This window comes from Ipomoea triloba, chromosome 1, assembly GCF_003576645.1.
Source record: "Ipomoea triloba cultivar NCNSP0323 chromosome 1, ASM357664v1".
NCBI classification, from domain to species: domain Eukaryota; kingdom Viridiplantae; phylum Streptophyta; class Magnoliopsida; order Solanales; family Convolvulaceae; genus Ipomoea; species Ipomoea triloba.
The window spans coordinates 35,948,498-35,971,876 of NC_044916.1; the positions used below are offsets into that span (position 1 = coordinate 35,948,498).

The 23,379-nt window shown below is 34.2% G+C and overlaps 2 protein-coding genes across 2 annotated transcripts; both read right to left on the reverse strand.

Moving 5' to 3' along the window:
* Nucleotides 1–1,969: 1,969 nt before the first annotated feature.
* Nucleotides 1,970–5,484, reverse strand: LOC116022192 (xylulose kinase 2-like). The gene is made up of 11 exons (XM_031262796.1): nt 5,325–5,484; nt 4,549–5,203; nt 4,360–4,448; nt 4,050–4,114; nt 3,775–3,830; nt 3,481–3,601; nt 3,244–3,318; nt 3,110–3,163; nt 2,958–3,043; nt 2,706–2,877; nt 1,970–2,481 (listed from the first exon to the last, which is right to left on the reverse strand). Exons 1-11 carry the CDS (start codon nt 5,381–5,383, stop codon nt 2,243–2,245), a joined length of 1,671 nt encoding a protein of 556 aa, XP_031118656.1. The 5' UTR covers nt 5,384–5,484; the 3' UTR covers nt 1,970–2,242.
* Nucleotides 5,485–5,842: 358 nt separating this feature from the next.
* On the reverse strand, nt 5,843–9,981 carry LOC116022184 (xylulose kinase 2-like). The gene is made up of 11 exons (XM_031262786.1): nt 9,771–9,981; nt 8,802–9,456; nt 8,611–8,699; nt 8,166–8,230; nt 7,740–7,795; nt 7,432–7,552; nt 7,267–7,341; nt 7,125–7,178; nt 6,933–7,027; nt 6,648–6,822; nt 5,843–6,191 (listed from the first exon to the last, which is right to left on the reverse strand). Exons 1-11 carry the CDS (start codon nt 9,827–9,829, stop codon nt 5,959–5,961), a joined length of 1,677 nt encoding a protein of 558 aa, XP_031118646.1. The 5' UTR covers nt 9,830–9,981; the 3' UTR covers nt 5,843–5,958.
* Between the last annotated feature and the right edge of the window lie 13,398 nt (nt 9,982–23,379).

Below are 23,379 nucleotides of genomic sequence, written 5' to 3' on the forward strand. Positions count from 1 at the left end.
TATTATTATTATTATTATTATTATTATTATTATTATTATTATTATTATTATTATTATTATTATTATGTGCACATTCATAGTAGGGATGCCAATTTATCCCCTTTTTCACAGGGATTTTTGATCCCCACTTTGACAGGATGGGGATGAAAAAATTGTCGGGCAACGAGGATGGAGACGGAAAATGTGTATAATTCCCTGCTCGTCCCATCCCGAATAATTATTATAATTTAAAACTCCTCCCCTCCCCACCCTGTCCCGTTCTATTTTCAAATAATTATTATAATTTAAAAATATTAATTAATCTTTACAGCACTATGTTATTCACAAAGCTTCTAGTTAAACTCTTTGTAGAACTTAGTCTATTTACCTTATCAATTTAAGCTAGTCAATCATGGATAACTTAGATTGACTTATCATTTTCTTTATCAGCTAGTGTCACAGGACATACTTAACTCAGGTCACATTCGAATAGCCTGGAGGATTTTTCCCGTAAATCAAAGGAAGAGTGGGAGGTGGGAGGGACAGAGAGAGAATGTTGACCTTACGCTGAACTAATCATACACACTCCACCGTGCGCTGCGCATACTCTTCTCTCCAGAAAACCATCATCTCTCTCCCTCTCTCTACACCTCCACAAAAACTGGACAGAACATTATATATATATATATATATATATATATATATATATATATATATATATATATATATGCGTGTGTGTGTGTTCGCGATGCATATATTGGGGCAGTGAAAGCCTGAAATCTGAAACAGGGCCTCTGATCTCTGTTGGTGAGCTTTGCTCATGTGGGTATGATGAGCAAAGCCCACCAATGGTATACATGTTGCAGGGTGACAGGAAAGAGCCAGGCAAAATTTTTTACGTTTCAATTTCTTCTGAAAAATGCAAACTTTATTTTTTAAATAGAAATTTCTGTAGTGAATTGAGGGAAAAGAGTGAACTTTAATACCAAAAGATATATCTTTTTTAGTTATTTATGTTAAATTGTGACATTTTTCTCTGGAACTATAGAAGTGAAGATACAAAAGCTTTGTGATGGATCATAGTCATGTATAATGCAGTGGAGAATCTATTCAGTAAAGAAGTGAATTTTCTATGTGGGTATGCACTCACTGCCACTTACCTTGATTATCAAGATAAAGAAATTTAGTGCTTGCTCTGGTATCATGATTTTGATGTTGATGACAATTTATGCCCTTCATTGTGTGTGGNATTTTTTTTTTTTTGGGGGGGGGGGGGGGGGGGGGGGGGATTATGAGTGGGGTTGGGATGAGGGTATCAATTTTTTGTGCAATTGAATTTCTTTTTGTTTTCTTGAATTCCTTAATGGTAATGCATAAAAGATGCTATTGAAACCATTTAGCCAAAGCTTGTTGTCTCACAATTATTGGTGTGAGAATCAACCTGATGCCAGGTTAGGATTTTGTTAAAAAAAATTGGACCAAAAATGCTGCAATTTTGGGTTTTTGTGTGTTAGGAGTTTCTTTCAAAGTGTGGAGCTTGGTTCTCTAATCTTCTGCTCTATTGTTCAAATGGCAATAAATCAGTATCTGAGGGGGCTTCAAATTGATGAAAATGTTCATAATAACTGTTCTTGGGGCATGAATAGGGAAACCGAGATTGTATGGAAAAGACTGATGTGCTAAATCGGAAACCTAATCTAATGGCTTCCTACATAAAACTTCTTCATGTTTACATGGTTCAGGAGTTCAGAACTTGAGATGCAGTTTAGGGGATCATATGAATTCACATATTATGTTGATGTAAATGCTAATTGTTTCTTGCTTTTTTACTAGGTATTGTGTGTTTTTGTTTTTCCCTTTCATAGCTACCATAGGTTTCCAACTCTTTCTAGTGCAAACAAAACAAAGATATCCTGTTCCTAAATCTGAATACAGTTATGAGTTACTTTCGGTGCATTGTCTGAGGATATATTTCTCGTGGAATATGTGCTTTAGGTAAACTTGATATTTCAAGAATCTTGCTTTATAAGGGATTTTTCTATAGTTTTGGATACATGAATGTATTTTGCAACTATGTTGCTGTTCAAAAATATTCCCTCTTTGGTCCTTCTATATGTTCATACATTGTTTTTCCAAATAAAGGTTACCTGTTAGTCTGCACAGCACTGTTTCGCTCTCATTGCCATCCATAATGCATCATTCAAATTTGGCATCGGCCTTCTATTGATCTGAAACATATGCATTGGGGATTTGGGGAGATGACTTACTTGCAATAACGCCCGAACTTTTGAACAAGGCGGTTTTCTATTTCTAATCGTTTCTTCATCAATGAAGTATACTTGGCAAAGGTTTCTGGGTCTCCAGGAAGTGCTGCAAGCTTGGAGTCGAGAGATGTTTTCTCCAACTTGTTCGTGTACATGGAAGATATGGAGACATATGTGCCGTTTTTGTGACACAACCATCCATGAGCAGCCCTCAAGGCCGCTCCAAGGGAAGCTGAGTCTGTACAAGTGAAGAGCGAAAGTAAAGAATCATTATGTGACAGATAGGAAACTGCATACAAGAATGTGATGATAAGATATGTTGAGCATATAATATGTATATATAAGCATATTGTGCAGTCCAACTATCAGCTTAGACTTTTAGTTGAAATGAAACGCATGCTTCAATTTGGTATCAAAGCCAGGCATATAATATGGTTTTCAAGAACAGGCAAAATGACTAACCTGGCTTTTGGGATGTATATACATTGCATCCAAAAATGGATGCAATTATGCTCAGAATGTGATTATTTGCAGATGCCCCTCCAGTTGCAATTATCCTTTTTGGAGAAGGCATACCAAATCTCTCAGCATGAGCTCGCATGGAGAGTAATTGCCCCTCAATTATTGCTCGAGCCTGTAATCAAATTTTGTGTATTTCTTGCTTATTTCTATTATATTCCACTATTCCATGATCTTTCATTGGAGATGACTAACCTCAGAGGGAGGATCAAACGCCTCAACCTCTTGTTCTTCTGGAGAGTCCCCGTTGAAACCTTTTACAATGTAGCGGTGGAAACCAACTGCAACCCCGGCTTGTGAGTTTCATTTATAATCTTCAAAAATGCAGAATCTGGAAGTAAACTGACCTGGTAAGGGAGGAAGTATTTCATGCTCCTTGTAGTAAAAACCGATCTTTCCACCTGTAGCACAAAATGCAATACTAAATTGATCTAAAAGAAGCCAAATATATCATACCTATGTAAATAACAAAGCTAACAACCATTCTGAGGTGGTGTTTGTTGCAGGAAAGAATTGAAGACTTCCCAAGACCTGTTTGCACATTGATTACGAATTTCTGTCAAGAATTCGAGCAAATGGTCAGTATAATGGATTTCACATACTAGCCTGGTCATGTTTTCTTGAACAAAGCATTCATAACTTAATCCTGTTAGAAGTTACAAACTTCAAATGCAGCTGTATAATTGTGGTGCCAACTTTTTCTCCACACACAATGTACCTTCACGAGTCAAAGATCCATTCTTGTATACCAACATTACCATGTAGCTTCTTGTATCTACTGGATTTGGAAAGACATGGCCTTCTAGGCTTGGGTTATAGTCTGCAGTGATTCCAAATACCTGTGGTACAGGAAACAAAAACCAGACTAGAGTTTTTACTTTTGTGCTAATTTCAAGTAGAAATGCAAACAAATATGAGTACATCAAAGAAATTTGTACAAACCATATTGCATATTAAGTCTGGTACAGCAGTAATTGGAAAACTATGAGAGAAGGGGTAGCATATTTCTTACTGTGTCACTAGTGCCCAGACTTATTGCCAGATCTCCAGGAGTATTGAGGGTCAGCCCTACAAGTTCAGAAGGTTCTCTTAGTAGCATGATGATGAAGATTTGCGAAGTTGATAAGAGAAAGGTCACACATTCCTCTCAGAAGTGTTGGTTGACTGCAGAAAATGGTAAGGTGTAGGACATGGCAAAAAAGAAACTCACAGAATCATGTGAGAATTTGTGAAGGGATAGACAATTTGTAAGTGGCTGCCATGAATGAAATGAGCAAGAGCTTTCACCTGCTAAGCTGTTAGGGTTGTCTCCAGACCAATGAACAACCACACAGTTTCTGTTGAAGTGATACCTGAAGCAGTTTGTACAAGAACAAGATCACATCACCAAGAAACATGATGAAAACCCGTCTTGTAACCCTAGCCAGCAAAAGATCACAAAGAGGTAAACCAGTCTAGGTTATCCATAACTGACCGGCTCAAAAGGCCTCAAACCAAGAAGGCAATAGGCTACTCCCATTGGGAGCCAAAAACCGTCTGACCAACTTGACTGGGGTTAATTTTGCGTTATGATTTCCACACCAAAGGTATGACTTACTTCTTTACATAATAAAAAGCAATAAGACCAGCAACAGAATGTGAAGGTGCTATCTTCCCCAATTTCTCTTCTAAACCTGGTGCAGTAGCCTTGCAGACAAACATTCATACAATAATTGAGACATCATTCATCAACAATCAAACATTAAAATTCCACAAGATCTTTCAATACTGTAAACCAGAATCAAACCTCCAGCGCGATTTTAGACCAAGCCAGGCTCTCAATATCCATGAGATTCATCCCCGCGCCATCAGTTTGATCAATGCAGGCATAACCCCCAGCAAGAACAGATGCCATAAACGAACTAACAAGCGAAATCCTCTCTGTGTTATCATAAACTTCACTTTGTTCCTCAAACATCTTCTTCACCTGAGGGCCAACATATCTCTCATGAGCTCGAGAACCGGTAAGTTTTGCCAGTTCTAAAGCCCCTCCAACAGCCTCCTCTATGGCTCTGCACTGCTCTGTGGTGCTGCAATCCATCCATATCGGAGATTCTTGAACTGAGAATGCATCACGAAGCTGATCCACCAATGGTTTCTTGGAATCCAGGGAAGATAGTACTTGAGAACCGCCTTTCTTCCAGTAAACGCTGCCGTGCTGTTGAGCACTGCCGGAAATTGCGGCGATTTTCCCGAATTCCAGACTGGAATTGCCCAGTTTTTCAAGAATGAGGTCCAGAGCTTCGACCCACATCAATGGAGGTGAAACGATTCTCCCGTTAACCAAAGGGTCTCTGTAAACGCCACCCACGGTTTTGTAGTGAGGCAATTCGAGGTCATAATTCACAGTTTCTGACCGCACAATCGTGAGATTGGCATCTAAAACAGTCGCCTTCAGTGACCTGAACATTAAAAAATCAAACTTTGAAGGTAAAGATTCCAGTTTGGAGTGAGCAAGAAATTCCGATCACAGAATGATAAAACTTCCTGACCTAAAAATCATGAATATGGAGAAAGACTTACTGGGTAGAACAGTCAAACCCCAGGAACAGAGAGTCCTGAGGGAGGGAACAATCCTCCATTAGAGCAAAGCTAGCATTAAAGCTGTCAAAGGTTCACTTATTAAAGCAAGTTTTTTTTTTTCACTTTTTTTCTCATATACTTCATGAGACTGAATTTTTCTTGCCACATTTCGTCTCATCTGCTTAAATTTCGGTCACTAAATAAGTAAATTACCAAATTTCAGGCAAATGTTCAATGTCTCATTGACCTAATTTTCGGTCACTAATAATTTTGTCATTTAAAATTTAATATAAGTCACTTATCTGAATAGGTGAAGTGGCTTATCTTGAAAGGTAAATTTGTTATTTCCAATCACTTCATGAGAAATTTAAGAAAGAAATAATAAAAAATGAAAATTTATCTTTGAAGATTAGTCACTTGCTTGAATAGGTGATCGAAAATTAAATGGATAGTGACTTCTTGTTCTGAGTGATGGCTCTGTTTACGGTTATGATCAGACTATAAATCCCTGGGGCAAGTAAAATAAGAAGTAATTTTATGCAAAATTTGCAATGCAATTCTGAACAGCAATTTTTATTGGATATGGTTTTGTCTACACAGTAAATAATCGAAAGAACATTTTGAACTACGAAGTTCACATGCGCCCGAGTTTTTCAACAAGGCGATTCTCGATCTCAACTCGCTTCTTCATCAGCAAAGCGTACTTGGCCACGAGTGCTTGATCGCCTGCAGTCACAGCGAGTTTACAGTTGAGCGACGTCTTCTCCATCTTGTCCATGTACATGCTTGCGATTGGTACAAATTGTCCCTTCTTGTCGCACAACCAACCGTGAGCAGCCCTCAAAGCGCCCCCGAGGGAGGCTGAGTCTGTCAAGTAATGTGACGTTTCATTTAAAGCGAGGAGATAGTAAAAAGAAATCAAAACATTTCTTTGCATTCGTCGTTTTTCAACATGTTTCACACCATTTATAACGAATTAACCCAAAATGCTTCCTAACTGGATACAAATAGCATTTGGTTCAAAGAATAAAAATAAAGGGAATAGAATAGAATTCCAACCTGGAATAAGTAAATAAGTAATTTTTTTTTTTTTTGAGTACTACTGACTCTGTTACAATGTAGTATCTGTTCATAGCTACTTTCTCAACCTACTGAAGCACAACGAGTCAACAGTTGCCTCCACTGAGGAGGAAGCCACTCCCATCATCCATGTGGGAGTGTTAATCGGGACACCGGATGCCACTTGACCACAAGGTCTTTGGCAAGTAAATAAGTAATTAATACAATAGGAATAAGTAACGTATATAGATAGGTAGTGCTGACCTGGCCTTTGCACGGTATAAACATCGCACCCAAAAATGGAAGCCACCATGCTTAAAATGGCATTATTCGTCGAAGCTCCACCAGTTGCAATCATCCGCTTCGGCGGAGAAGGCAGTCCAAACCTTTCAGCATGAGCTCGTATAGAAAGGAACTGCCCCTCGATTATTGCTCGAACCTGAAAGTGCGATTCAATTCTATAATGGGTTCCGGAACAGGCTTGTATGCAATTCATCAAGTTCTACGTTAAGATTATTCCAAAAGACAAACTTCAAACAGGGGACTGACCTCAGAAGCGGGATCAAATTCCTGCACTTCACATTCTTTTACACCATCAAGGGTGTCTCCCGTGAAATTCTCCAGAACATAGCGGTGATACCCAACTATATGCATAGGCAACTTCTTTGTATTAAAAAAAAAAAAAAAAAAAAAATCTAGCGGGACAAGTAAAAGTTGTAGCTTATCTATATGTGAGCTTACCTGGGAGAGGAGGAAGTATCTCGTGATCCTTATAATAAAAGCCTAATTTACCGCCTATGAAAGAGAAATATCGCAAGTAGCATCAGACCAACTAAACAGAAAAGGAACATAAATCCGCGAGATAAATCTAGTTTTTGCTAACCATTCAAAGGCAGTGTTGACTCCAGATGTTTATTGAAGGCATCCCAAGATTTGTCTGCACACTTGTTGCGTATATCTAAGGATGCACGTTGTCAATCAATTAGTGTTCGGCTAACTTTAGCAGAATCCAGAGTCCGTTATATGCTAAAAATATCCAAATATGTACCTTCACGAGTGAGTGAACCGTTCTTATAGCACAGCATTACCATGTAGCCCTGCGTATCAACGGGATTAGGAAACACGTGCCCTTCCAAGCTGGGCTTATGGTCAGTCGTGATTCCAAAGACCTAGACAAACAAGAACTAAGTTTGCACAAAATACTCGTAAATTAAAATCCCCGAGAAAGTGGGGATTGAATATAATGGATTCACGCACAAACTACTTCATAGAGGCAGGGAAAGAAAAAGAAAGGGAGAACAATAAGACAATAATAAACTGATATTATTAAGAAAGATAGGGGAAAATAAAGCTTACTGTGTCACTTGTGCCAAGACTTATTGCCAGATCACCAGGCGTGTTAAGAGTCAAACCTAGGTCGACAATATGATACAATCAGCATCCCTTCTAACAATAAACATAAAAACCGGGTAGATTAGAGCATTCTAACTTTATTAGTCCCCAGACTACCCATCTTTATATTTCTAAGAATTCCTTCTAACTACAAAACACGGAGATAGGGAATCACGAAGTCATAAATTAACAACAGATGCTAAAAATGCAGTTATGCATGATTGCAGGAAACCGAGGCCTATCACTAAAACACAAGCACAAATGTTTATAACCCCAAGCCAATCATAAGTATCCTTAACACTATCCACAAACCACAAGTCAAAATGAATAGTAACAAACACCAACATCGAAGAAACCATTCCAAAAATTATGAACAGAAAATTTCTTCACCTGCCAGGCTGTTGGGATTATCTCCAGACCAGTTAATAATCAAACAGTTCTTGTTAAAGTGATACCTGAATCATAATCATCAAGAATGAATTGGTCAATGTCAAGAAAATTTGCTTTGTGTACATAACAAAACAACAGTGAAGACAATGCCGAGGCAAGGATTTTAGCTATTCATCCACAAAGTTAGCTGATCAATGATGTTATTTTCCTAAGAAACTAAGCAGACGGCTACGAATAAGACACCCAATACAAGATTAAAAAAAATCCTTCGGTCCACCTGAAGCAACAACAAATTTTATTTACAACAATATATAAAGCTCATAAAATACTTGAAGGAAGTCACTCTTTTTAAGATAAAAGATTAAAAGTATAAAAAGGGGAAATCTTCATAGTTAGTCTTAATAAGAGAAACCAAAAATAATTTTCATGCCACTTAGACACGAACCTCTCCACAAAATACGACGCAATAGGACCTGCAACAGCATATGCAGGGGCTAACTTCCCCAATTTTTCCTCCAAGCCTGGTGCTGTTGCCTATACAACAACATCAAAATTATTTAACAGCATGCACTAGTGGAATAGATGATTTAACAAGAAACTAAACGGCCTGGAGTTTTGGATTTTCAACTGACAAACCTCTAAAGCCGTCTTCGACCAAGCCCTCTGCTTAATATCCATTAGGTTCATGCCGGCCCCATCAGTATGATCTATAGAAGCATAACCCCCAATAAACAGGGATGCCATGAAAGAGCTAACAAGGGAGATTCTTTCTGTATTCTTATAGACTTCTGGTTGTGTCTCAAATACCCTCCGTATTTGTGGGCCAGTGAATCTTTCATATGCACGAGAGCCCGTGATTTTAGACAGCTCCAAAGGACCTCCAACAGCTTTCTCAATTGCCTTGCATTGCTCCGTGGTGCTGCTATCCATCCAGATCGGGGACTCTTTCGTCGAAAAAGCTTCACCTAGCTGCTCCAGCAATGATTTCTTGGGATCTAATGACGACAAAATTCCAGCACTCCTGGTCTTCCAATACACACTTCCATGTTGCTGCCCACTACCCGAAATAGCAGCAACCTTTCCAAAATCTAATTTAGACTTCTCGAGTCTCTGGAGTACAAGCTCCAAAGCTTCCACCCACATTAAAGTAGGTGAAACTATTCTCCCATTGATTGAAGCATCGCGATAAACACCATCTTTGGTCTTGTAATGGGGCAATTCAGAATCAAAATTAACCATCTCTGTGGCTACAATATTTAGATTGGCATCTAGCACTGTCACCTTCATTGACCTAAACATACAAAAATAGGAATCTTTTTTCACTTAATTTGATCATAAAGTTATAATTATCAACATCTAAAATCCACCATTTACAACTACTCCCATCATGTGATCATCAATTCAGAGAGTACTACATATATCAACACAAATTTGGCATCAAATTTGATATTGCCAAAACCAAATCATATAATCTACAAGATGTCCGAGATTTCAGTAATAAAAAAGACCCAGATTTTACAACCAAAAGAAAGTGAAAACTGAAAGTGTGGGAATTCATGATCTGCATCTAAGAATAAGAAAAATCAATGCGGAAGAGTGACTCACTGAGTTGAACTGTCAAAGCCGAGAAAAAGTGCGTCGTGTGGGAGAGTGGAATCCGCCATTGTTACTGCCAAAGGGTTTCAGAGAAGATTCAGACCGGCAAAGACACAAACTTTAGCGATAGTACGAGGTAAAGAAGATGATCTATTTCCACACGAAGTCCAGTCAGCTATCTACTGGATAATGAAGGACTATATCAAAACGGTGAATCTTGAATACGCGGATTATATAATACAGTAATTTTTTTGAAGAGAGTATTTGTAGGAGATAATGCGAATTTGTCTCAGAATTGTTTACATGGATAACATAATCTTATTTTCGCTGACTCACAATTATTTACCTCTTCATATTTCTATTAGTAAACAATATAAATTTATATTGAATACTACTAACTATGTTACAACGTAGTATTTGTTTATCATTGTTTTTTCAACTTACTAAAATTAAGTCGTTTCGTGTCACTAAATTACAAAATCATTGATCAATATAATTTTATTTATTTATTATAAATTTTATAATTATTTACCAACACTCTTTTAATTAAATCTATCCCACATAATTTATTTTAATGTAATTTGCACATTCTTAATTAATGACGACATATTTAATTATTTATCTCCTCACTCAAAAATGACAAAATATTACTAGTAGTAGACTTTTTGTAACATAATGAGTTTGCTGAATTTATGTAAAGCCCATTTAATGTTTTGGATCCTTAGCTGTCCATAAGAAGTGAAGGCCCAATCCAATCCATTCAACTTAAATGGGCTACTGGAGCGGCCCAGTTGGTTGAACAAGGCAAATACTCAGTTCGTACGTTGCAACCTCGTATTAGTCGTATAGCACGTAATAAATTATAAATGTACGATCTAGCAATATTTGCTGATGTCACAAATCTCCTTAATAGTAATTAAAGAATTTGTTTCTAATTAAATGAATCTAATCCCCTATTCCAATACAAAGCAAGTCTATAATATATATATTGCCCATAACACAATGATAATACCTACCATACCCCATATCAAAACCCATAAAACCAATTGCTTTAATTAAGAATCTCTAACCAAAACACAAAGGGCATAATTAAAATGGTGTACCAATTTAGTTATTTATACAATTTTTAAAAAGTCTACGTACACAACCATGCTCTAAACTGGAAGCTTATTGATACTATATCACACCAACCAAATAATACAAACAGCTCAAACAACAAATCTACATTTAATAAACAAAGGATGTCAACTTAGTTATATGTATATTAACAAAAATAAATTACATAAATTGTCTTATTATGAGATATAGTTTGAATAAAATGCTTTATACATAGAAGAAATGAATTTAGCATAGGGGTACCAAATTCATTCTGTCTGGTTAATATCCATCTGAATTCATATCACATAAATTGTGTGTGTGTGTGTTTTTTTTAATGGTTGATAGCGAATGATGAGTTGAGGGTGTCTTAAAATATTAAACTTGGCTGTAATAATGGATTGAGTTTGATGTGGATTTTACATGCAAAACTCGCATAGAATCCTACCCAACCCATCATATAGCTGAGAAGTGTGGACTAATATGATTAGTCGATCTGGGACGATCAATGGCTAAGAAGGTAGAAAATCAAATAAAAAAATAAATGAGGTCATTTTCATTATAAATATTACAAACTTTCAAAATTTGTAAAACAATCCATCCTTTTTTCATATTTTACTTTATATTTCTTTATTTTCAATCATTACATTAATTACTAGATCGATTGTTAAAATTTGTCTACGTACACTTTTCACCTAAAGGATTATTTTCATGATGAGAAGCATACCCTATATATATATAAGATGCGTATATGCGTATGTGTGCACGTGTATGTAAATAAGTGAGTAGATTTTAAATAAATCCACTCACCATGGCTTGAAAGTGAGGTGCTGAAGTATGTTGATAGATCGAGTGATGAATATAATCACCCCTAACTCATTACCATCCCTATTCCCTACTTCACCTTCTCGTGGAGCCTGAAAATTTTATTCGTTGTTGATAAGTGCGTAAATTCAAACAAATTGTACTGTACGTGTCCAAGTACAAATGCAACTGGCAAAGTATATATTCCATCCTAAAATCACCATCAAATGCACTGTTCAAAAATGTACAAATAAGTATTCTATTCCCTTAACAAAACCATCAACCTCAACTCTGGTAAAGAGTGCGACATATTAAGGAGGCTTGAACCTCGCATTTTAACTAATAAGAATCAAACTCTATCTATCGCTGCTTCTCAAATAGAATTTAAATTAGTCAGATCATACTAGGTTTTTTTTTGACAATTACTATGTAGTGTAATAACACATCTGTTACCATCACAAATGAGTAGTCACATGATTGAATGCCGGTGATGGGTTAATTGATTCTTCTGGCTGGTAAAAAAAAAGTATAGAATAAATACTACCTTGTAAAGTATCATGAATATTTAAAAAAAAATTAATATATACATACATATATATATATATATATATATATATATATATATATATATATATATATTATATTTTTTTTGAAAGGGAAATATTACGTTTTTTAAAAAATAAAAAAGTAATAAATATTCTATTCGATTAGAAAAACCATCTTAGCTTGACGAAGCTACCTGGAATTGAATTTTATGCGGCATTATCTCTCCTCCACAAAATCGAATACTTCTTATGACAATCACATGCAAAATGACAAATGTTGCATTTTTTTATTTTTGTTTAAAAAATAATAAATCTTGATTTAATTGCTAGAGGCATATTCTGAGTGCGGCGGACAGATTTCACATTTTTATTGACATTTAATCATGATAAGTATGAAACATTATTGTGATTCGTAGGTTATAGTTGGTTTGATCTTGTCCCTACATGAAATATTGTAATTGTAATGATATATTTGATTACTTAATATGTTGTTATGTGTTTTTATTTGATTGTTGGATTGTAAAATTCTCGAATGTATTATAAAATTAATAAAAATTTATTATGTAGTGTAATTTTTTTGTTGCATTCCTTGATATAACTTGTTGCAGTTAGTAAAACGAACTTCATTCTGATACAACTGGTTGTAAGATTGGAGGTTTGAGTAGGTTTAAGTCCATTAGAGCAACCACATTTCATTTTTTGTTATTATATTTAATCCCCATTTGCAATTAATTACTTCATTGTTTTTTTAACGTCTGACAACAAATTTCATTTAATTGAACTATCTTTGTCTTTCTCATTGCTCATCTTTCATCCGCATTACTAAAAATAACTCCTCAATGAGAAAGCTCTCCCGTCCAATAGATTATTTTCAGAATCGTAGAGGTCATGGTATTGGGTTAAGGATATAAAGGTCAAATCATTACCTAACCAGCGATGATTATTGTTGGACTAATTTGTTAAACCTAGTTTCGTCGTCGTTGTAGGTTATGATTCTCATCATCTGATCAGTTCCAACTTCTCCGTACTGCTTTCAATTCTGTAGTTATATTACGGGGTGCAAGGCTTAATGGGATGTGTAGGAATATAAAGGATGTACGCAAAATATGGAATTCTAAACCTTAATAATTCAAAACGTTGAATAAAATCATTAAATACTACCACGTGGTTGCCAAATTCAAGCCTATTTGGTCCGTCGCAAAATGATATAATGCATACCGAAAAAGTGTCATTTTACTTTATGGTTTACCGTTAATTGATCAAAATAATGTTACTTGTGTTTGGTTTATGGGGTTACACACTATAAATAAGAATCAAAATCATAGTTTGTGTTTTGTTAACAACTTTTTAAAACACCAAATATGGATTTAATTACCCCTTCAATTAAAAATCATATTCCTTAATTAAAAAGAGATGTGTCATTCCATCTTATTGGTAATTCAATTTTAAAATTTGGATTAATATTTTTGTTTTAATTTTGTTTTGTTCATATTGATACTTTGGATGTCATTATATTAGGATCAATTACTTCAATTTTTTATTTTTGCATTTTTTATTTCGATTCCGATTCTGATTCCTATGAGCGAACCAAACACAGCATAACTTTTTCTTCTTTGTTTATTTTCTTTGGTATTTCTTAACTATTATTAAATTTGATTAAAGATTAACCAAATATGTGTTTTGGAATATTAGATTGTCATGTTTGGTTCAAGTTATATTATTTTTCCAAGAAATATGGCTTACCATCTACATAGGATTTTAAGCTATTTTTGAGGGAATGTGATTCCCTTGTCTTAGGTTATGAGAGATTTCCTTGCATTTTCTCTTTATGCCTTTTAACAATATATAATGTTTAATCTTTAATCCATATGCTATAACTTATTTTAAAATATAAAAATAATTAAATTAAATCAAACTATTAAAACAATTTAAATTTATAAATTTACAAAACAACTCCATAAATTAGTGTGTGTCTGTGTGTATATTTACCAGACTCATTATTTAAAAAAAAAAAACATAATTTACCAAAAAAAAAAAAAACACGCACACGCACACACGAAAGAAAATAATCTTTTAATATTTTTGGACGGAGTGTGATACACTTCCCTTCCTTAAGAATCTTGATTTAATATTTCTAGATGAAATGTTAGCTAGCTACTTAGCTTTTTGCATCCATGTATGTTAGTTAATTATATTTAAATTATTTATCTATTTATATATTTTATCATTGCTTATTTAATTATTTTAATTTTGAAGTTTACTGACACACCTGAAAATAGATTAAGGATATAAAAGTAAAATAACTATTATAACATAAAAGATAACCTTCAACTATAAACAAATTTATATTATATACCTCAGTTTTAACCAAACACAAAAATTTGGCATTCCCCACAATCTAACATTATTTGCAATCTAACATTCTGTGAACTAAACACCCCTTGAAGTTCAAATCAATACCTAACGAGGGATGATTATTGTTGGACTAATTTGTTAAACCCAGTTTCGTCGTCGTTGTAGGTTATGATTCTCCTCTGACCAGTTCCAACTTCTCCGTACTGCTCTCAATTCTGTAGTTATATTACGGGGTACAAGGCTTAATGGGGTGTGTAGGAATATAAAGGATGTACGCAAAATAGGGAATTCTAAACCTTAATAATTCAAAAACGTTGAATAAAATCATTAAGGGTGTGTTTGGTTGGTGGGTTTAGACATAAGGAATGGGTATGAAAGTGATTGCATGTGTTTGGTTGATAGGTTTTGTGAATGCTACTATGGGTTTGAAATACCCCATTAATGAGAAAACTCATACCCTTATTAAATAAGGGTTTCATCTCCCTTCTTTCTTTCTTCCCCAACTATTAATAATCATTCCCATTCCACCCAACTACCAAACATGCTAAATACTTTCACCAAAACTCATTACCATTACCAAGTATTTGATACCCATTCCGATTTCGATTCCCATGTGCGAACCAAACGCACCCTAAATACTACCGCGTAGTTGCCAAATTCAACCCTATTTAGTCCGTCGCAAAATGATACGGAGTATAAGGCATACCCAAAAATCTTACTCCATCCGTTTCATTTTACCTATCTTGTTTATTATATTATTCATGGATCAAAATAAAAATTTTCTTCTTTATTTAATTTCTTTGGTATTTATTAATTATTCTAATTTTTTTTGTTACTTTTAATGTAATTTCTAAATATTTAACATTATAAAAATTTAATTTAAAAATAATTTCAATCAAATCTGTTAATTGAACCAAACACATTAAAATAGGACAGAAGGAATATATTTTCATAATAAATATAACTATAAAGTCAAAAGTTTAACTCTTGTAAAATAGTACACCATATTAAAGAACGTTAAGTCTCAAATAAAAGTCAAATTATATTAGCGTGACTCGAGCTAAATATGAATTTGTATGCAAAAATTTTATATATATTTAATTGTTTATTATTAAAATATCTTTTTTACTTTGTAATTTTAAAAATATAATATTTTCAAGTATATTATGCGTTCCTTAACTAGATGCTTTATTTCTTGGTGTGGACAGTCAACTGTGGACAACCTAAATTGATATATTTTCTTGTAATTCTTTACCGATAGGGTCACAAGACAAGTTTCACATAGAGTTCATATTTGGATAGCGGCTACAAACTTTTCCATAAATTAAAATCCTCTTAACTAGATTATTAATAGGGTTTTAGAAATTAATAACATTTTAAAATTCATTTCAATTGAGGCTATTTTCAAAACTAAATAGGATTAACTATTAATTCAACATTACTTTTTTGACTTGCTTTATTAATAATGATAGATTATAAACAGCAAAAGTCAATTATCACACACAATTTAGAATCATATATACTATAATACTAATTAAGTAATTATCAGACTTGTCAAACCAATAATTTTATATTATTTTTTGCCATACATCCTGAATTGTACTGGCCAAAAAATTAATAAAAAACCAATAAAATTATAATTAATACCCAGGGCTCGAAAAAAAAAAAAATCAGCGAGAATAAAAACATACGAAATGCAGTGAAGATGCCACGTGCTTCAGGAAATAAGGTGACAACAAGGGTTTGAAGCAAATTAATTAAAACCGTAAAATGAAATTAAAAATTATTACGTCGTCATTAAATAGATGCGTTACGTATGGCATCCATAAATGTGAAGTGTGAAAGCATAATGGAAAAGCATTCAGGAATTGAGGCAAAGCTTAGTCAAAGGAAAGCAATCACTCACTTTTGAATAGTGTTTTGGGATTGGACTTCATTATATATAGTCGTTAGGATAAAGTATGTCTGATATTTCGACGAAGAATAAACAGTACAAGAATACGACAGTCTTAAACTTATCTACTTTAAAATATTAATTTAAATTTTTTGTAAACACAATTGTTAGAGCGTATAGCTGTTACTCTGTTAGGTTATATAGATAGATTAGACATCACTAATAATTGAGCTTATACTATGGGATCCATATGGTCATGTCAATCCTCATTTGGGGAGGGTTTGGTTTTCTTTAATTATGATTTTAAGAATAAATATCCAGAACATTTTCTTTATATAAGTTTGACTAATGGTTAATACTTAAAATAATTTATACGTGTTAGATTTTTTTTTTAATTTTTAAAACTAATTAAGTATGTTATACACACATGACTTTTAAGTTTGAGATTTTTGGTTTTCTCATCACCCAACAAAAAAGTCTTTAAAATATTTTGAATTCAAAATTTTGGAGTTTAGGGTCAAAAAGTAGTAGGGTGGGTTTGATTTGTAGGTAGAGATATAGGTTGATTTAGGAGAAATTGTATTTTTAGTGGCTTAATTATTCTTTATTAATTAGTAATTCTTATAATTTTTAACTTTGTGCTATTGTAATATACATCATAACTTTTTTTTTTTTAAAAGAAGATAATTTTAATATACAGAGTAACAAAGTTTTTTTAGTACTGACTCGGTTACAATGTAATATTCTGAGGCTCGAACCTACCCCCTCCAACATGGGGTGCAACCAAATGCCACTACGGATGCCACTAGACCACAAGACCATTGGCAACAAAGTCATTAAACTACATTAGCAATAATACACGTTCCGTGATTTCCTCTCTCTACATGTGCATGTTAAAATCAAGTTCTCTAATTTACACATAAAATTAAAAAAAATTAAAATATTTATGTACTAAGTAAAACCCTAATAAATTTAACAATTTTGTTGCTCCAGGAACTGAAACCGCAGACTAACATGAAATAATTAAGGGACTAGAAATACATTTTTTCATTGATTAATATATATGTATGTGTGTGTGCGCGTATATATATATATATATGGAAGATTTATTGAAGTAATTGAAGAGGGAGGCCAGTAATATAATTAGATGAGATGAGAGAGGCCGCTTTGGTCAATGCAAAAGTCTTCCACTAACAACAATGTTGGTCATGGAAGGTAGGCTTTGAGAAGGACAAGGTTGGGGGGTAGGGGATGGGATCCAAGAATGACCCGTGACCGCAAGCTAAGATTCTGGAGATCGAAGAAGACCGCTGGCCTGTTAGGTACCACATAGTATGCGTGTTTTGTCTCTTCATCATACTCACTATTACATTATCCATCCATGTTTTCACGGTTTAATCTCCATGTTGGACATGGCATGGGCCATGTTTGGCTGACAACCAAAAACATGAGTACATGACTCTGAAAGGAAAATGTTTGGAGGGCTTAAAGGGGAGAATTCTCTTATTCGTTACGTGTCGTTTGGTGATTGGTTTAAAAGAATGAAAAAAAGAATATAATTTGTTACTACTCATAATATTGAGTATTGACACGCCATGTTTGTATTACTCCCCTGGAATCGTCTCTCTTCAATTGTTGTTTGACTTGTATAGCTCTGCAGTCTACTCCGTTCCAAACCGGCCTTTCCTCTCACTGTCTCTCAGGCAGACAAGTTGAAAAGTCAAAACGACACAGTGTTAGTTGATTAATATGTGGAGATTAGCCACAGATCAGACACGTATTTTTCAAGTCACCTTTCATGGATTTTTAAAAATTTAATCAACGCTTAGTATAATACAACTGACACAAAAAGTAAGGAAAAAGGAAAAAAAAAAAAAAGAGAGTATTTTGTTCTAAGAGAAATAGCTAACTCGATCATTAAGTTATTAATGTAGTTATTTTCAGTTCTTGAATTTTTTCAAAGTTATGCATGCTTTTAACATGGTCAGCTCTCTAATGACTAAGTATTTAATGTCGATGTGTTTACTTCGACTCTCACTTTTGTCATGCATAGCTAAAAAGGCTGTGACTATTCGTAAATATGGATATCATAAATTGTATGGGTACAATATATATATATATATATAGAGAGAGAGAGAGAGAAAGAGAGAGAGAGAGAGAGGCTTTATACGTAGACATAGAGTTTGTAAACAGATCACTTTTAGCCCTTCAGTTCAACCAAATTAAACTACCTAATAACCCTAGTCAATTTGCGCCACATAAACAGAGTAACATATGTTATATCGAAAAATCTTACAAAATCTTCTTGAACATAAAATTTTCTTCTCCAATGAGTTTGTGCTCAGATGGCATGTAGTGACTCTCCCATATAGGAGGTCATGAGATCGAACGATATTGACTCTTTGTGCTTCAACAGATTGAGAAAGTATAAATGAACAGATACTACAATGTAATAGGCTCAGTTGTATTTAAAAAAAAAACTCATAATAATCAACATATATACTTTTTGAACTTGACTCTTGGTACATCAAATAAGTTGTTTCACCTGCCTAAACTCGGTCAGTATTACTGTATACACTAGGGTTGTTGCCCAGAGTCAAACTCAAGTAAACTGTCCATGCCACTTGACATATATATATTCTGTCATATATCCCGACCACTAAACCATCTAAGTGGTGCTCCGTGTTATCAACGTTGTGCAACACGTTTTGTCAAAAAGTGCGAGTAGGAAATGAAAAAAATCGAAGCCGCCAGTAAAGAAATTTCTGAGCAGGAAGCTAGGATAGGGACAAACATTGTTAAATAATCTTCCCGGCCAGACCAATACCAAGTTGTCTCGTGTGAAACCTAGATACGTGGTGTAGATGGAATATAGAGTTGTTAACAGTTTCATTTATTAACGATTTAAGTTGTTTAATTTGTCGTAATTAATTAAGGGCAATTAAGTTAAGGAAACGTGGCATGTTCTAGATATATACGAGTCTTGCTAAACACTGATATTATGTGGCCATTCGTTCATGCATCTAGCTAGCTTTGAAGTCAAATATAAAATTATTCTTTGATCCAAGTTGTCACAAAGGCAATCCGTGCGAGAATCATCGTAGCACAATTTTAAGTTAATCTATTAAAAAGAGCAATGATTCTTGGGAGATTAGAAGTTATCTTGTGCTGCCACTAAGAAAGTTAGTGAAAGACTCTCCAACAAAGTCTGCCTCCAACTTGGGCTGGAGGGCCATGTCTTGCACTTTTACACCAAAACATCATTAAAATAAATAATAAAATTCTAAAGTGTCGATTACAACAGTATTTTTATTTATACTGATTTTTTTTTGGAGTTGTACTAGTTAAAAATAAAAGTGATGAAAAATTAGTTAGGGTCACTCATCCAAGTTGGTCAGATTGTACTGTTAGATTGGCAACATAAAGTTCGTTTCAAATTTGACTCCAAGCGAAAATGACTTATTGGACTTTTTAATTTGAGCCGTTAACTCTGGACAGCCAATACAAAAGATAATAGTATGGATTTTAAAGGTTTTCCCTACTATATAGATAATATCCATGAGATGTATATCTTAGCTAACAGTTTTCCCACTAATGGTGGCGTGGTCTGATGAGAAGAAAATCTTGGAGATTTCATCATCAGCCAATGCCCATGCATCAATGCCACTTTTTGTCAGTTTAGCAGGAGCAAGCATACACATGTAGGTCATTATATATGCAGTTAAATATAATCAACTAATAGAGAAAATGATGCATGCTACCATTATTACAGGTGGTATATAATGTATATTATTGTGTTCGGAGAATTTGATGTTCACCACTAAGGTTTTGCTTTAGTGTAAGATCGAACTACATGTTGGAGGGGGATGGAGGGCCACGATTTTTCACTTTTCCACAAAAGTCGTTTTAGAGAAATTCCCAATATAAAAATATCTTAAATGCATTTATATATGCCATTTTTGCCTGTTTCTTTGCAGTAAGCTAAGCCGGCTTGCACGTGTGGTTGTCAGTACTTGGTGTGGTAATGCATCTATCACAACGACCAAATATAGAGGAAATTCATACAAAAGTTATGTGCTATGGAGTGTGGAATAATTTTGCAGGAATTAATCACGTAGAGATAGAGTAGCATATCATCAGGAATGGTTAATTAGGGATGGAGGACCATGCCTTGCACTTATACTCGCACAAAACATCATTTTTCGAAAGAAGAATGATTTTTTTTTTTTTTGATGTGGCTCCAAACAACACATGGACCATAATCTGATAGTTAAATTGCATATTTATGTTTATATATTATATATGCTCAACATGTTCCCTCATGTGTGCAGACTAATTACTTTTAATGGACTTCAAACAACATGTGAATCATAGTCTCTCGAACCAATGACCTTTGGTATGGGGTGACTTTGATACTAATTAAATTAAAGCATGTGTTTCATCTCAACTAAAAATTTAAGCTGATAGTTGGATTGCAGTTTATATATTATATGCTCAAAAAGGATATATCATATATGAGAGGTAGGCTACTAGAATTGTTGAGTTTGATTCAATTTCTACTTGTGAGAGACCAAGGGAAAAGCACCAATGCAATGCAAAAAAAAGGAAAGCGCCGTTAAGCAATTGCTCATGCAGTCATGCATCAATGCAACTTTTCGCCTGTCAAATAGCTAAGAACTAAAATAACTATTACACGTGCTATAGTTAATGAACTAATAAAATTACTATATTCTTATTGAATCCTCAAACCCTTGTCAAAGTGGTAATAATTTAAGTAGTTCAGAACGCTTGATTATATATTACACTATAGTTAATAAACCTTTGATATTCTTGCTTTTTGAAAAAGTTACCAATATCTTGGCAAACTATTTCCCCCCACTAATGGTGCCTACTTAGTTGAAGGATATTTCCTATATTTCTTCAGCCAATTCAATGCACAATTGCTCATGCATCATATCAATGCAACTTTTTGCCTGTTTTTTTAGAAGTAAACCCACACATGATCGCTCGCTGCTAATACAATTAATAATAATGCACCCAAGGCTCTGAAAGGAGTGATGACCGAGTGGATAAAACATTATTATCAGTTCGTATTTAGATCACGTATTATTAATACAATTAATAATAATGCACCCAAGGCTCTGAGGGAGTGATGACTGAGTAGATAAAACATGATTCTCAGTTCGTATTAGAAGATCATGTATTTAAATTTTGCCAACATTCTCTCAGTTGAGTCCGTTACACAGAGTTTTCCTAATACGATTTATTGTGTGATTTGTAAACTATTATACAAGAGTTAGGTTTATTCAATACACATTCAGAATTTTGGATAGTATTTTTTTAGTCACCCAAAATATAATCAACCCCATAACCAAACCTAAAAGTTCCCTTATAAAAAAATTTACCTATTACCACGGATTAAGGTATAAGATTTGACTTATCACCCAAAAAAAGGTGAAGATTAGACTGTTAACTAAAATGTGGTTCAAATTAGAATCTTAAAGAAGATTAATCTGAAAATTAAAAAATACTTAAATGATTAAAGAATCGTATACTCTATGATAAATAATTACAATCCCAAAGTTTCACGCAACATATATGATGCCTTATTAAGGGACCATTGTACAGAACAACATATATACCATATATGCCCCGCACCATTAAATAAATGAAAACCTTACCTTTTTTTTTTCTTATTTTTTTTTCACTATAAGGTATTTTTCGCGTTTTACTACATCTGATATATGAATTTATTTTGATTAAAATAAACTTCTCTGAATAGAAACACACATAAATAATGAATAAGTGATATGGGGCCAAGAAAACCAAATAAGTTGGCGTACCCTACTGTTATACAAGTACGCAATTTCTTTGGAAATTTCAATGGATGGTTAGCATAAAGGTCAGTTTCACTTTGAGTGGTTTGGACCAAACGCATCAAAATGGGGGACCCTTGTAAGAAGAGGTGGGTCGTAGGGGGGCGTACGGCGGCGGTCGTCTGAGCGCCACCACCCCACACGAACATGAAATGCACGTTCAAGGGTGCATATTAGTTCCTGGGTTGATTGAAATGCAACACGCATAGTACCTTCCTAGCTAATTTCACTTAAAGCCTAAAAATTAAACCTTTCGTTCTTTAGTATGCATGGTAGTTCAAGGTTTTGTTTTGTTTCACCCAAATTGTCATTATTCTTGCCTTTAAGTTTGTTGGGAACTTTCTATTTGTATAGTATGTTTGTATGGTTTTCACTCGCGCAAGAAAAAGACAGATCCTAAACTCTTTAGCATGACAGACACGTTAAATCTGTAAAAAGACGGATCCTAAATTCTTTAACATGACAGACATGTTAAATCGGTATGTATTTAAAAAAAAAAAAATTAGTCACATATAATAAAAGGTCCATGGTCTTGCACTTTCCTTAAAATCATTTTTTATATATATAGCCTAGATTATCCCCATAAATCCATCCCCAGACCTATGAAAAGATAAATCAAGCCAATTCGCTTCTTCCCGAGTGTGCTGAAAGCGTTGTAGTGTTAATTTTTCTTTTTTCATTTTTTCATTTTGAACTTGTAATATATAAAATTCATAATGCATTTAGACTAAAATGATCTGAATATATTTTGACTTGATCCAAAATGTTAATTTTTTCAACTAACACCTACAAAATCCATCTTTAACGGTTGGCCGTTCGAACAGCTATCCGTCTTTAAATATTACAATTACATTATCGGTTGACTGTTCGAACAGTGATCCATCTTTAAATATTACAATTACATTATCGGTTGGCAGTTCGAACAGTTCACTTACTAACTACAGTGTAGGTGGGAGTTACAAAATATCTACTTTTTTTAAGTTTAGCCGTAGGCCACTTGTTCCCCTTTTTCCAAGTATATATATCCGCATCCTGCCTGCTCTAAGCTC